The 17,075-nt window shown below is 36.5% G+C and overlaps 1 protein-coding gene across 23 annotated transcripts in view; it reads right to left on the bottom strand.

Annotated features, from left to right (window-relative positions):
- Positions 1-17,075, bottom strand: part of pex5la (peroxisomal biogenesis factor 5-like a) — a 139,255-nt gene that overhangs the window by 25,000 nt on the left and 97,180 nt on the right. For all 23 annotated transcript variants that reach the window (XR_015493752.1, XR_015493749.1, XR_015493751.1 and 20 more), the window contains 2 exons: positions 15,551-15,646; positions 72-188 (listed from right to left, as the gene is read on the bottom strand). Coding sequence is in view for 14 of the 23 variants with exons in the window: in XM_087257362.1 (XP_087113488.1) it covers positions 72-188; positions 15,551-15,646 (213 nt within the window). In the remaining 9 variants the exon portion in view is untranslated. The remainder of the gene's footprint in view (positions 1-71; positions 189-15,550; positions 15,647-17,075) is intronic.

A 17,075-nucleotide genomic window follows, 5' to 3' on the forward strand; every position in this document is an offset into this window, starting at 1 on the left:
AAAGGTTATTTCACCTTAAAATTTACATTCTATTTATTTTACTAGCTTAACACAATATTAATATTCCTTACCTTTTCGTAAGGAGACACATTGGAGGGAATCTGTGGCTGCTCATTTTCTGTAAGCCAGTTTCTGCGAGCAAGTTCTTCCCATTCTGCCTGCATCTTATCCCAAAACTCTGTGTCTGACTAAAAGAGATTAGAGAAAAAAAGTGTCAGAAATGAAAGTCATACTGTAACAATATTTGGCATTTTGGCATAGTGTAACATTAAACCTTAACCTCTTAAATTAAACACAAAAAATGGATTGTAGCCGAGCAACAGTGTGTATAGTCAGTATAATGAGAGAAACCCAAAACCCACAAAACAAAACAGAACCCACTCATGCAAAATAAAATAAGCTGCAATTTTGTAAAAAAAAATAAAAATTTTAAATTTAAGAGATGCACAATAAACTTTGGGTGATGTTACAATGATGCAGTTAACATACTGTTCAAATGTGGAGATTACAATACCATTTGTCAAAATGAACAATATTGTAAACAAAAACTGCATTTCAACCTCCAGAATCATTAACCTCTTGAGAACCGAATACACCGTTAAAAAACTTTTTTTTTTTTTTTACTTTAATTACTAAATGCAATCCTTCTTTTTTCCATTCATTCTATGAAACATTGTCAAACATCAATAAATTTGAATAAAACCATTGAAAATGGTTTCCTCTGTGTTTGGAACAGTGCTGCCATTCTTCTCTTCAGCGTAATTGATATATTTCAGATTGCAACAGGTGGAGCCATATTATATCATGGACAGCAGGCTTTAAATTAGGTGAAATGCTTCAGAAGCAAAAAAATAAAGAAATAAAAAATGACCTGACATGTGACCAACATTGAAATATACACAGGGTACAAAACGGTTAAAGGTACTGAAATGCCAATAAACCAAATTCGTACATGTACATGATTTTTGTTAAGCTAGCTGCAGTGGTGTAAAGCAGGGGTTCCCAAACTTTTTCAGCCCACGACCCCCAAAATAACAATGCCAGTGACTTGTGACCCCCAATTTCCTCTGAGGTGGTTATAAATATAAAAACATTGCATGAAATGGCGCACACACTCCAATAGACCCAAGTCTATTCTTCATTTAACTTTTTTTGTATGTATTTCAGTGCTGTAAATGTGCCAGAAAGTTCAACCTGGCATTATAAAGTCACTCTGCTGTATCTGACGCTATTGCTGGGTCGCAATCCAGTAGACCTAGTAACTTTAAGCTACAATAGTAACTATATAGTATAAAGTAACAGTAGGTTATGGATAAAATATGGTAATTCTTATGGTTTAATAAAAATAAATAGATTTTTGGAAATCACCAGGCAACCCCCCTTCGTTGTCCCGTGACCCCTCGGGGCTCATGACTCCCATTTTATAAAACCAATGGTGTAAAAGTAATAAATTACAAATACTCCAATTACTGCAATTTGATAAGTAGTTTTACTTTTCCTTGAGTAAATTTTTTTGTGCTGTATCGGTACTTTTACTCCACTATTTTTCTTTAACCTGCAGTCACTACTTTATATCTTTCTTGTCTATGGTGATTGGCTAAAGTAGAGAATTCAGCCCCACGATTCCAGTCCAATCAATTCGCACACAGAAAGTAAATTGCATCATGCTGAACAACCTCAAGACCTCAAGCAATAAAAATGTCCAAGAAGATGTCCAAAATCATCACATGCACTGACCAAGAGACTGTTTATAGACTGCATGTCAATTATGAGAAAAATGAAGGATGTCGCCTATATGATGACTGAAATCACAATAAAGAATGGAAGTAAGGGCGGAACTAGGAATGGAAGGAAAAAACGAATGAAGGAAGGACCAAACTAATGAAGAAAGGAAGGACCAAATAAATGAAGGATTCAAGGAAAGACTGAACAAAGGAAGGAAGGAAGGAACGGAGGAATGAATGAACAAAGGACCAAATGAAGGAACAAAAGAATGAACGAATGAATGAATTAGCAAACAAATGAAGAAAGGAATGAATTAAGGATGAAATGAATGGAGAAACGATTGAACAAATGAATAAAGGACAGAATAAGCAAACAATCAAAGGAAGGAGTGAATATGGTAAGATCACAAAATGCACTACAGAATGTTACGTTTACACTTATCTGCACAAACTGCATGCAAACTTTTCAAAACCTAATACTCACTACTCATCACTCTTGAGTACTTTTAAAAGGGCAACTGTTTACTCATAGTTTGAGTAATATTTACAAAAGAAACTTTTACTCTACTCGCACTACATTTTTGGGCAAGTAATGGTACTTTTACTTGAGTATGATTTTTCAGTACTCTTTCCACCACTGGCAAGCTAGCAATCTTAAACATATATATTTTATTCTAAGATATATTTATGTTGTTTTTATTCCTTTGCTTTCCACAGTGTCCATAAGAGCACTTCATGGCCTCAGCAGCATCAAGTTCTGGTTAAATCTCAGTCTTTAGTGGAGTCCCTGCAGGTGTGCAGCACTTATGAATGTCTCAAATCTGTATCAACATGCCTCTGAACTCTCTGTGCTCAGCAATCTGAATAATGAATCATTGCGCATGAATATTGATGGCAAGAGGAGACTTACACAGCCACGCAAGCAATCATTCGGCTCTCAGCCATCTAGGACATTTGGAAATCTCATTTGGGGCTTTGATTAATCAAACAAAAATTACTTTCTCATTGCATTAGTCATCAAACTGAGTGCACTGAAACACTTTAATTTGACGTAGATTGATTAGATTATTTTTAAACGTTAACACAAAATGCTTTTTTACACAAAAGCCAGAAAATCTCACACATCACTGCTATGTTTTATAAAATCAGAAGTGACGGGAGCATTTACTGAAGTCACCTACCAATCGATTCAGGTCACAAGTCCCCGGCGTCCCTTCATTATGGCTCATATTCAGTTGAATAGCTCTGCTGTAAGAGCGAGATCTGCTTTTCAAAAGCCTTCATGGCATGACTCCCTCAGAGACTGTATTTGTGATGAGGGTTTTCAAAGAATGTTGTGCGACTGAAAGTTGATGAGATGTTATTTTGTTCAATGACACGTCTTTTGTTGAGGAGATAAATGGCCCTCCGTGTTTTATGATGGGCAACAGCTTCACTAAGTGGCCAATTACAGTAATTGGATGAGCCTCCCTCTCTTTCCCCCAGCAACTCCACATACACACACAGAGAGAGAGAGAGAGAGAGAGAGAGAAAGAGAGAGAGAGAGAGAGAGAGAGAGAGAAAGAGAGAGACCAACTAGTCAAAGGTCAAAGTTGAAGACTCATTATCTCCCACTGCTTGACTGAACTTTTTGAGAGCCAGAGCACTTTGTTAAGGACACCCTTCACAGCACACATCTGAGATGCTTTGCTGATCTACAGTAGTATACTGTAATTTTCAGCAGTGTATTTCTAAATTATATAAATGCTTTCTAGTAACTTGCTATTGTGGTTGTCATAAAATAAAAGTGGACACAATTTACTTTCTTTGCTTAGTTTGATATTTTAGTCAGTGGTTGGGTTTAGGTGGGATTAGGGATGTAGAATAAGATCATACTTTATAAATAAAAGCAGTCAATGTCTTATTAATAGTCAGGTAATAAGCCAGTAGTTCATTTATTCATTCATTTTCCTTCGGCTTAGTCCCTTATTTATCAGGGGTCACCACAGCGGAATGAACCACCAACTATGCATATGGTTTACGCCCTTCCAGCCACAGCCCAGTACTGGGGAACAGCCATACATTCTCATATTCACATACAGACTCATACACTATGGCAAGTTTTGTTTACCCAATTCACCTACAGCGCTTGTCTATGGCCTGTGGGGAAAACAGAAGCACCTGATGGAAACCCACACGAACACAGGGAGAATATGCATTCCACACAGAAATGCCAACTGGCCAGCCGGCTAGTAGGAATTGGTCCTTAAACAAAAATGCTACCAGTATTTTAAGGTTAATCAGTAAGGGTTAATTGTTTTAGTAATTTTTATTCAAAATTTGAGAATGTGCTTCCGCTCTGGAATGAAATTCCTTCTCTGACAATAAAAATATCAAGTAGACCAACTAAAACTCAAATAAAAAGAGATATACTGTAAAAACCCTAAATAGCCCAGCAAACTTTAACTAAATATTTAATGAAAACACACACACACACACACACACACACACACACACACACACACACACACACACACACACACACACACACACACACACACACACACACACACACACACACACACACACACACACACACACACACACAAAACATAATTACAAGTATTTTTTGCTATTATGGATTGAATGGGTGCCAAGAACACGTGTTCTTCAAAGATATTCTTTTGTGTTCAACGGAAGAAAGAAACTCATAAATATTTAAAACTCTAGGAATACACCACCTGACAAAAGTCTTGTTGTCGATCCCAGTTGTAAGAGCAATAAAGAATAACTTGACTTCTAGTTGATCATTTGAAAATGTGTCAGAAAGCAATTTTTTCCGATGAATCATCTGATGAACTGCTTTCCAATCATCACAAATACCTCAGATGATCAATTGGAACCCGCACGGACCCAAGATTCTCACAGAAATCAGTCAAGTTTGTTAAAGGAAATCATGGTTTGGGGTTACATTCAATATGGGGGCATGCGAGAGATCTGCAAAGTGGATGGCAACATCAACAGCCTGAAGTATCAAGACATTTGTGCTGCCCATTACATTACAAACGACAGGAGAGGGCAGATTATTCAGCAGGATAGTGCTCCTCCTTATATTTCAGCCCCCACATCAAAATTCCTGAAAGCAAAGAAGGTCAAGGTGCTCCAGGATTGGCCATCTCAGTCACCAGATATGAACATTATTGAGTATGTCTGGAGTAGATGAAGAAGGAGGCATGAAGATGAATCCAAAGAATATTGATGAACTCTGGGAGTCGTGCAAGAACGCTTTTTTGCCATCCCAGTTGACTTTATTAATAAGTAAAGAGTCAATAAGAGTCATTGCAGAGATGTATGGATGCAGTATATGTGGATGCATATTAATATGCATATGCATATTAATTCTTTTCCCACTGCAACATGACTTTATATTTTTTACTGTATATTATTTCTGTTAAGTGACAAGACTTTTATCTAAGCAAACTCAGACATTATTTCCTTATTAAATAATTAAAAATCAAGGCATTTTATTTTGTTCAAATAAATGTAATCTAGAGGCCTTTGCCTAGATGTCGTTATTATTTGTTGTTCCTAAAACTTGTATAGGTGACAAGACTTTTATCAGTTAATGTAAATGACGAGGTAATTTTTTTTGTTGAGGGGGTGGGTCGGGGGGTGAACTATCTCTTTAAGAAAAGTCAGGGTACTGAAATTATATGGGTTCTGTTTCAACAAAGTTATTACAAATTTTTAAAATAGTCAAAATTACAACCTTAGAAGTTGTAGTGTTATGGAATGTATTGGTTGATCTGGTTCACAAGACCCAAATGATTGCTTCACCGAGCCTCTTTGAAAGCTTCATTTACCACTCAATGTAATTGCAAATAAAAGTGTGAACTTAAAATTCTCTTTCTTTTTTTTGTGTAGTGCAAGTATTATTATTTTTTTTTGTGTGTGGTTGAACTATTCCTTTAAAACTGGTCACCTATTTATTGCGAAGCACCTGGACTATTTCTAAAAATATCCGCTTCATTGAAATATGTGTCAGAAACACTGGAAAAGATCCATGAAGAATAACGAGAGCTGTGTTATGACATCCCCTGAAGCTGTTACTGTGTAAGGGGCGCAGAAAAAGCATTGCTGAACACCCCTGTGACATTATCTGTCATTCAACACTGGCATCTTTCCTTTAGACTTCTTTTACCTCCACTGCATTTTTCGTCCCTTGAGAGATTGTGAGACACAGCTCTATAAGTGCAAAAAATGTCTGAGATGTTGTCAGGAGCTCAGCAGGCCAAGGCAGAAGCCTTAACGGGGACACCGAGGGCTCCAGAGGGGGTCAGTGCTCAGTCCTCCTCATTCTCAAACAAGAGACACATGATCAAGACCATGCTGTTCCACCAGGGTGAGAAACTATTGTCTAATTGGGCTTTGTTTCTAAAATAGAGTGCCCTTTGGTTCATAAGTCTGAGACCTTTATTTCTGTTTGGACGGTACACAAAAGCCAGGAAGCTAATCGCTACTGACACAATGGAAGAAGCATAGTTCTTAATTGGTTCTTAATTAGAATTTTGTGTAAACATTTTGTGTGAACATCCTTAAAACAAAATGTTTTCATTATAAGCAAAATTGCATGGGACAGTTGGCAAAAAAAATGGTTCTCTATATCTTCGGCCTTAACAACTATGTACTTGCACTAAAAATACAATGTACTTATGCTGTGCTCATAATGTATTGCAGAACACTTCTGGTGCTCTTGAGGTGGGATACAGGTAAGACAAGAGACAGGTTTGGTGGTATGGGTAGGTTTAAGGGTGGGTTCAGATGTAAGGGATGGCCAACAGTGTAATTACATGTATATATTCAATCAAGCATAAGTGTAAAGTAAAAACACAAATTTTACACAACAAGTACACTGCACCAATGATTAATTTCAGTAAGTACATATCAGTTAAGGCCACTTAATATAAAGTCTTACATGTGCCTTATTATGCAGTTTTGAATATTTCTTTTATGTATTGGTGAGTTTAAGCTGTTTGTGAATGAAATATTCTGCAGAGTTTCAAAGACAAATGTACACAACAAAACAATTTATCGAGCCCTAAAATAAAAAGAACAGATTCTCATATGCCAGAAGTAGAAGATTCTCATGTGCCAGAAACAAGCGGTCAGTAATTCCATTGCTGCGTTTCAGACAATTCAGAACTTTTTTATCTACACCTTATAATTAAAATTCGTGTTTGGTAAAACAAATCCCCATTCCCAACTCATTTCATATTTATACCAGGACCATTTGGGCCATTTCTGGTCGCTTTTTAACCACTTTAGACTTGAATTATGTTTCAAGTTTCAGAAAAATGTAAAAGTACATTTTCCCTGTTCTTAAGGCTTCCATAAATGAGCCTATAAGACCCTGATATACTTTAAACACAGTCAAAGAATGAGCTGGAATTATATCATTTAGACCAAAATAAATGATTTTTATTTTTATTTTTAGTTTTGTCAGTTCAAAACAGCTCACCAAAGCAAACTTTTGGGGGGAGCTTGTTTTAGCCCTTTGAGCTACCATTGGTCCGTGATGAAAATTCAATCAGTGAGTGTGTTGCAATTCAATCTCCTGCTAAAACAACAGTAGTTACATGAATAGACTAGAGAGTCAAGAAGCAGAGCTGGTACAGTTGTATCTTCATCTGTATGATCACTTACGGAGAGATTTAAAGACACAGAGAGGGTCCCTCAGGAGATGAGAAGCCCACCTCATTGCTCCACATCTTTTCTAGAAGTTTGCGCACAGAGATGGTGACATTTGTTGTTTGTCCGTGGCAAAAAATACAATAAAATAAATAAATTTAAGATGTGACATGACCAAGGTGGCACATCTCTAGGAGAAGGCTGTTAATAAATTTGTCCTTTCCATCATTGTGTTTAGGGGTTCATGCAAGCAGCGTGACACATTTACAACCCAACCTACTTGAGTGTTGAAGAGTTCAAACTTCCTTTTGGTCTCAAATTAAAAATGAAAAAGAACTTTGTTTGAAGTTTGAAGAGCCATTGTGAATGGAAGGTAGTGTCTGACTTTGTCTCAAATGTGAACAATGCACAGATCTATGTGGGTTTGTAACAAATCTGCATAATTAACTTCCTGTAATGCCTGTAAACATGAATCAAAAAACTGCAAAAACTGAAGTTATGAAAAAGAAGTTTACCTCATGTATTCTGTTTTAGGTGCCTTGAAAGTATACAATTAAAAGGATGAGAACTCAAGCACTAATTAAAGTAGGGTAAAGCCACCATCAAAGATAAATAAATAAACAGAGTAGGTTATCACAAAGAGTTTAGAGAGAGACTAGATCCTTGAGTGAATCAGACCAGACATGGTAAGAAAAGATCTGATGCTGCAAAATAATTATTAAGAAAATTAAAGTGTCTTTTTTTTTTACCATGAATGAATTTATATATTTTGTTATATATATTATATATTTTTATAACTCCAAAACGATTTAAGAACTTATAATCATAAAAAATCATAAATAATTTCAAGCAAATAATTTTCATCGTTGTATTGCTGATTTAGGAATCAATCTAACAGGTTAAAATGGAAAAATCACTTCATTAATAGAAAAAAGTCAAAGTGGTGGACGTGAAGAACGATCTGAACCCCTCTCAGCTGCTAACTCTTTAAATGAAGAGCATGCGAATATATTCATCTCATAATTACAAACTAATGAGACCAAGGGTCAGCTCATGATTAGAATTAGAAAACCACAAAGACAGACGTGACAAACAATTAAAAGGCTTAAGTGTGACAGTCATACACACAGTTAAGTCCTAATTCCTATGCAGCTTTTACACTAACTTTTGAAAAAGAACTTCCTGTGGAGTTTTTTGTATTTATAAAGTCAACAACATATTCAGGAAACTATTTTAAACATCTTCTAATCTATATAACTTAATACATTCATATCCTCAGTATCCTTAACAATTCTTAATGACAGTTTTAACTCTTACAAATACGTTTACAAAATGACTCCATTAGTTTTTAAATGCTTTAACTAATATTAAACAATGGTATTAATATTAATTAAGATTTCACCCAAATTTCTAGTACATAATTGAGTCTATTTATTTACTTAGGTGTGTGTAAAAATATATATTTATTTACTTTTTATATGAATTTCAGTAATATTACTGACTAATATGCAAATGTCTTATGCTTTAATTACAATACAGTTTTATTCATTCTTTTTCTTTTTAGCTTAGTTGCTTTATTAATCTGGGCTGCCACAGTGGAACGAACCGCCAACTTATCCAGAACAAATTTCCCGCAGCAGATGCCCTTCCATCAGCAACCCATCACTCGCAAAAATCCATACACAATCATTCACGCACATACACATCACACACATTCTGAAAATGTACCTCTATTTCTGGAGACCGTCAAATATGTCTCAGGAGCTAGGTTTTTTGCATTTTTTGTTTTTGCTAATCCACGAGAGGCCACTGTCTACGCTTTCTGAAATCTCAATTGTCTCTCGCGAGTGCCATTCATTCCTGCTGTTCTCTCGTAAATCCATCAGAGGCCGCTGTCGACTGACTGTTTGACTGACTAAACAGACTGACTGACCTATCGACTGACCCACCCTCCTTCTACCCTGAACCCAACCAATAGTATTTTAAAAAGCACAGATTGACCCACCCACTTCCCTAAACACAACCGACAAATTTAAAAAGCATTTCAGAAAAAGAAAAGCTCTCGTCTGATTTTTACCACGTTTTACCACATTCTCACCATTATTTACTTGGTTATTTTATTTTATAGCTTCTGTTTTTGTCTTACCCGCTTTCTGTAACTGTTCTTAACCAGACTCAAACCCCATCATTGTGGTCGACTCCTCTCTGGTAACAGCCAGAAAGCTGTCCATACTGAGGTAAGTGGTCAGCTGGTAAATGTGAAAAGGGACGTCACACCACACAATAGCGTTCATTAAAAAAAAAAGAAATGCAGCCATACGTACTACTGGCTCCATAATTCACGATCTCCAGAAATGTATAAAAGGCTACATTTTCAGAATGAGCCTATATTGTATTTATCTGTGTTAATGCTAGTTAAAAATACAAAAATACAAATTTTCAATGTGTTTTTAACCAATTAAATAATATATATAGAAGCAACCTTTGATATAAACAATGTATAATAAAAGCTAAAAATTCTATTATTTAAAAATGTTTACTCTTTACACTTCTATTAGTTAATGTCATCTTCATTTACCTTTGTTAATGAAAATAAAGTTGTTCCTTGTTGGTTCTTGTTAATTCACAGAGCAACTAGTGGTACCAAGCAATGCATTAGTAAATATTGTAACCTTATTGTAAATTGCAACCAGAAATGATCCTAAAACTGGATGAGTGTATTGCTCCTGCAGCTGTAATTTCCTTCTTTTTTTCCAAAAACACACATTTTTCGGGGGTCTAAGAGTTTGGTTTGTTGAGCATATCAAAATCCAAATTGACAAGCTGTCAAGTCCTGCTGTTAAAACCGATCCCTGTCATTTTGCATCAACTGAAACATCTTCTCCATCTTCTGAAAAGGATAATAAGACACATTTAAGCACTGGACATGTGCTACAGAAAAAAAACATTTTTTTTTTTGCCACAGTGAAATTAATCCTATTATTGTTCCAAAATGCCAATTCTCAAAAGGGTTCCTTGGAGGCACATTGTATTTATACGCCTTTATATTCATGAATCCAGAAATGCACTGTTATTTTCAGCATAAATTCTTACATTTAACACACCTTTGTGTTATATTTGGCCCTGACCAGCAGAGAGTCAGCCAGCAAGCCCGCGTTCACCTCTCACTGTCTGCCTGTTTCTAAATAGAGCAGCATAATTTCAGTTGTATTCTGTTTCCTGCATCTCAGCGTCCTCCCCTAAGACTGCGGGGCGTAAAATGCATTTCCCATCTATCTCGCATCTTTATTCACCGCTCAGTAAGCAGCCCGGCCTGACTCTTCCTCATTTCAATTCATTTTTAGGCTCCAAGATATTTCTTCATTCAGAGCATCAACAAATGAGATGATTGGAAACCGGTCTCAATGTCCCAGAGAGTATCTTTCTGGATAATTCAGGACTCCGCTCAGCTAATAATCATATTAAATATATGCCGGTTCTTATAGGGGGACTGGAGGCAGAAGGACAGCTCTCAGTGTGTTCTCATAATGATCGTAACTCAAGGATGGTGCAATCGATCAATCCTCCATTTGTTCCCATTGGAGCCCTGAGAATCACTACTTACACACTGTACTTCAAGTTCTCTCAACTCTCTACAAACTGAACATTATCTTACATAAAAACAATGTCTTGAAGGCTAACCAATGATTTTCTGCACAATAAAATTTCTCCATTGCATAATTCTTTGTACTGTACGCACTGCTTTCACTTTAAGATGTGCCCTTCCTCGTTCTCCTCCATTATTCATCTGTTCTTACAGATGTCCATGTTTTTGCCCTTAGCACTCTACCTCTGCAACACATGTAATGCAATAGCAGACACTCATCAGAACATCAACTATTAAGCAGTGAGGACTTGTAACACTGTACTAAGTAGTCTTATCACACTTTGAGGAAATATTTTATTCATGTTCTGGTTACTATTCCTTTGTGTCCAGGACCAAAAATACAAATAAAATATAAATAGTAACACTTTACTTGAAGGTGATGTGCATAAGCCTGTCATGAAGACTTTATAATCATGATATATGACATTTGAGATTGTATGCATGCTTATGACTGTCAATAAATGTCATTCACAGTTGTCCTTTTAAATGTAAAGATGACATTGTTTGAGATGTCTTTAGTATGACAACTTTACATGAACAAATAAATTATAAGTCTTTGTCATGACAACATGATTTGTCATAAATCTATCATAAACATGATTGTCATTAATTTTCATGAATCAATCACTTTTTTGGAGTAGAGCAAACTGAATTAGTTAACTCACACTCCTTCTGAAAATGTACCGCTTTTTGTTTTCGCAAATTCAGCAGAGGTTGTTGTGTAAGCTTTTTCAGACCTCTAATTTTTCTTGCCAGTGCCATTCGTGCCTGCTGTTCACATGTAAATTCACCAGAGGCCGCTGTCGACTGACTGTTGACTGACTCACTGACTGACTGATTGACCCACCCTAAATCCAACCAATAGTGTTTTCAAAAGCACCGATTTACTGATACACCCACTTCCCTAAACCCGATTAACAATTTTCAAAACCATTTGAAGAAAAGAAAAGCCCTCATCAGATTTTCAAATTTTACCACATTACCACATTTTCAGCCTGTTATTTACTTGTTTATTTTATTATTTGTGTTGAAATTTGCCATTAAAATTTCCCATTAAAAGTGGAAAAATGTATTGTATACTATAATTCTACAACAGTATAAATACATTTTATTACAGCGCCAACAATATTTTTCTTGTGCAATTTTATTCAACTACAGTGGTACAAATTGTATTTATCATTAAAATGTCATGAAGGCCGTACTCACACTAGGTACAGTTGCCTCGAACCGGGCCAAAGCACGCTTGTCCCCCCTCCCGTCTCCCCCGACGGCCCGCGCTCACACCACAAACGGGCTTCGGCACGCTTACGTCATCGCTGCTGCGCTGTTCAGTGAGAAGCGCTCTCTCACTCAGCAGCACAGTGGAGATTTCTCTAGTTATATCGTTTCAGTCATTTGATATGCCGTCAAATAATTCGCCAAACAGTACTTAGGAATGCGGGGACATGCAGTCAGACATTTCGCCGAACAGATCCACCACTTTTGGCGCTCATAAACAATCATAAAGCCCTCATGCTGCAGGAATGAGGAGGTCTGCTGAAGGCGCGCAGCTGTCGTGCAGTGAAGGTTTTGCGTCTTTAATAAACTACGGCAGTTTGCGTTCACTGAACAGTAAGAATTATTAATAAATCCATATGAAACAGTGCCTTAAAAGTCACGTCTCGCTTTCAGTTTCGGGCTTTGGTGCGTTTTGCACTCACACACAAGCGTACCGCGCCAAAGCCCAAGTGAACCGGGCCCAGGCACACCTCTTCCAACCGGGCTAGGGCCGGCCAAGTGAACCGTGCTTGAGCCCGATTCAGCGCACTCACACTTCTCAAACGATCCCGGAAACGGGCCTGGGCATGGTACGGATGGCATAGTGTGAGTAGGCCCTAAGTGTCAAGATACTCTGTCAAATATTTTTATTTCAGTGTCACAAAGCTTATTTTTTAGTTTTAGGCATAGTTTTTTACTTTCTTTCAGCAGAAAGTCAGGTAATAGACAGGTACAGTAATATTTCCAGTGTCTTCGAAGTATTGAAGATATTACTTCGTTTTTGTAAATTTTTGTGCAGTCAGCACTGCAAAGTATATACTAAAACATATTTTATATATTTGTAAGTTTTTTATTTTTATTTTTGATTAAGTTACCTTTTTGTAATACCGTTTGAACAATATGATTATAATATACCTATGGTTAATGATAATATAATATAATATAATATAATATAATATAATATAATATAATATAATATAATATAATATAATATAATATAATATAATATAATATAATATAATATTGTCAGTCTAGAATAAAAAAACAACTCTTTTATCTGAGCAGTACTACTGAAAATATTAAAACCAAAATATTACTATCCGTTTTTTCACCATTTATTTTTTTCTGAGTGACAGGCCATAGAGTAATTTCTTCCAATGCATCAGCGGTTGTGATCACTGAAGCAGAGGAACTGATGTTGGATAGCAGGGTCTCCAGCTGAATCAGCCCATATCTAGTTTCTGTAAGCACAATACACTCTACTCTGCCACCTGATGCTGCACGACTGGCCTATTTCTTCCTCTCATTGAGCAATGGAAAGTTATTATATGGTCCAACTTATTCCCTGAGTGATGGCGATGACATTATAATCAATCAATTATTGAGTAAGGCTAATTAGCATCACATTGTACTTGTGACAGCAGGTGGTTTCCAACTCTTCCAAAGGCGAGGTCTTATTAATTTTTATTAATTTATTTATGTTTTAGCAGCAGCAGAAGGCACACCTTTACGTAACTTCAAGACGATTTTTTTCAACATTAAAACGATTTCCCTCAATAATGATATTTCTAAATAATAATAAATCCATGAAAGTTTACATTTGGCACTTTTGGTTAAATTACTCTACAACTGGTCTGTTTTATGTAGTTCATTTGAATGATTGTGAAACTGTGGTTTAAACCTTGTTACACACCAAACAAGCTAAAATGATGGAATTAAAATGTTCTCTATTTGGGTTGAGATAAAAACATAAATGCAACACATCTAAACAAACCAAAACAAGCAACCTAGGCTCATTTCGATTATGTACCCTTATATACATTTCTGGAGAGAACAAAATATGTCTCAGGAGCTACGTTTTTTTCATCGGAGACCGCTATGTACGCTTTTTCATATCTCAATTTTTTCTCGCGAGTGCCATTCGCGAGCTGTTCTCATGTAAGTCTACAAGAAGCTGCTGTCGACTGACTACATGACTAACTGACAACCTGACCGATAACCCCCTTTCCCTAAACCCAACCAATAGTATTTTAAAAAGCACCAACTGAACCAACACGCCCTCCCCTAAACCCTACCAATAGTGTTTTAAAAAGCACTGATTGACCAACACAATCTCACGGCAATTCGTAACTTTTTCATTTAGTGGCTAATTCGTATGAATTCGTATGATCTAATTTGTACAATTTAGTACGATTTGCTCATCCCCCAATGACGGTTGGGGTTAGGGGTGGGCCAGGTGCCACGCCTCCTTTTTAAAATCGTATTATTTCGTACGACTGAACTCGTACGAATTCGTACGAATTAGCCACTAAACTGGCAAAACGTAAAATACTTACATTTTCTCATGAGATCAGGCTGGATTGACCCACCACCCCCTTCCTTAACCCCTTCAGACCCTGCGTTCATTACAATGGACATCACATGACATCCCATTTTTCTGAAATTTGGAACATAATTCAGGTCTGAAGGGGCTAAACCCAACCGCAGTGTTTGTGATTGTTTTGAAAAGCAATCCAGAAAAAGAAAAGCCCATTGTGATTATTACGTTTTTAGATTTTACCACATTCTCACCCTGTTATTTACATGTGTATTTTACTTTTTTAACTTTTGTTTTTGGCTTACCTACTTTCTGGAACCGTTCTCCACTGGACTTGAACTCTGCACTGCATCTCAAGTCAACCGCCGTACGCGTCAAGCCACCAGATAAACTGGCAACAGCAGAAAAGCTGTCCACATGCAGGTAAGCAGTCAGCTGGCAAGTGCAAACAGGAACTGCATCATACCGCCCCGTAGCTTTTGTTTTAAAGACGAAATGCAGCCATATGTAGCTGCAGCTACATAATTTGCGGTTTCCAGAAACGTATATAGGGCTATATTTTTAGAATGAGCCTGTGTTGCAAATTAAACATGATGTCAAAATCTGTAACTAGCATAGTGTTCAATCATATACTAGGCTTTTCTCTTCATAGTTTTTTCAGAGACATTTCACAAATTATCTTCATTTAAATTTCAAGTCATTTGGGACTAAAATCACATTTACTATTGTAAATTTACTAATAGTTTGTAAATTAAATTTGCTTTAAAAGAAGTTCTTTTTACTTTTAATGTTTACAGTAAGTGCATTTAAATTTAGTGAAAGAGTCATTTTATTGGGCTATCTATACGCTTTAGATTTGTGCACTTTATCCAGCACTGATTATGAGGGACTGTTTTTCATGATTGTCAATATAAAAACAGTGTAGGACACTTCTCTTACCTCCACTGCTGCCTTCGCTCTCTCAAACTCCTCCTCCAGAGACTGGTTTCTGGACAGCAGTGTGCTGCCCCACCTCTGCTCTTTGCTCAATCGGCCCTGTCAAACACACGCAAACAGAGTAGCAGTCAGAGAGAACGTGTCCAGCCATCTCTCAGTCACTCTGACAGGAGAAAAGGCCCTGCCCTTGCCAACTTCTGATGCCAGAGGCAAGGAGAAATGCCATCATTACAGCACAAGGTCTTCTTTCGTTCTCTCTTTCTTTCTCTCTCTCTTTCTCTCTCTCTCTCTTTCTCACGTTCACTCCCTTTTGAGGTCCTGCTGTCCACACTTAATGTTCTCACACTCATAATGGCTCTGGACTGGCTTGTCATGCACAGTGCACTGCCCTCACACATTTTTCTCAGTATGCAAATCTGAAAATAGCATGGCAGGAGACCTTTGCTCAGCAGAAATCGTCAAATTTGCACCATTTTCAACACTGTACACCTGAAGACATGCTTGACATGCGGCAAAGCCATTCATTTCCACTACACTGCTGTGTGTGTGTGTGTGTGTTTATTAAGCACACAGCAACAGAAATCAAGCTTACTGCAAAATAAAATACAAGAGTAAGACCTCAACGGTTTTGTTTGTCATAAATGCTTCATATGGAGATGTTTCAAATTTAGAGGGTGACATATGGGCATAAACAACAGGAGCCTGTATACCTCTGCCGATAGCTTAACAACATGATTAAAACACTGTGTTATATTTTGTTAACTAGGTTACTGCAAGGACTAGAAATCCATTAAAATTGTTAAAAGAACACTCCACTTAAAAAAAAAAATGGCTCATTTAACAAGTCCTATTGAGCTAAACAATTGAGTTTTACAGTTTTTAATCCACACAGCATATCTCCAGGTTTGACGGGAGCATTTTTAGCTTAGCTTCGCATAGATCGTTGAATCGAATTAGACCATTAGTATCTCACTCAAAATATTCCAAAAGATTTGATAATTTTACTATTTAAAGCTTGTCTTATCAGTAGTTACATCATGTAGCCACTAAGACCAACAGAAGATGATAAGTTGCTATTTTCTAGGTCTCATTTTCATACTCTCATTCTGACGTAATAATCAAGGGATTTTGCTGCAGGATTATGGCTGACGCAGGGACAACAGAGCTTTCTTACCTAGCTGGTGACTTGTAAAATGAGACTATTTCCAAAAGTGAAGGGTTTCTTTAAATAAATTAATTACATGATATGACAAACTTTATTGGTAAGGCTTTACAATTAGGAACCATTAGTTAATGATATTTCAACTATTTACTTATTTATAAATATGAACAAGCAATGAACAATACAATTATTATAGTATTTATTTATATTTTTACTGTTAGTTAATCAAAATAAAGTCATTCATTGTTAATTCATTATTCATTGACCAATATATCTTCCATCTAGCAGTTTCAAATTCTTCCAGTGATTGACAGATAAATAAATAAACAAATAAATAAATATTTATTTATTCATTCATTCATTTTC

Source organism: Danio rerio, chromosome 6 (assembly GCF_052040795.2).
Source record: "Danio rerio strain M-AB ecotype USA chromosome 6, GRCz13ab, whole genome shotgun sequence".
NCBI classification, from domain to species: domain Eukaryota; kingdom Metazoa; phylum Chordata; class Actinopteri; order Cypriniformes; family Danionidae; genus Danio; species Danio rerio.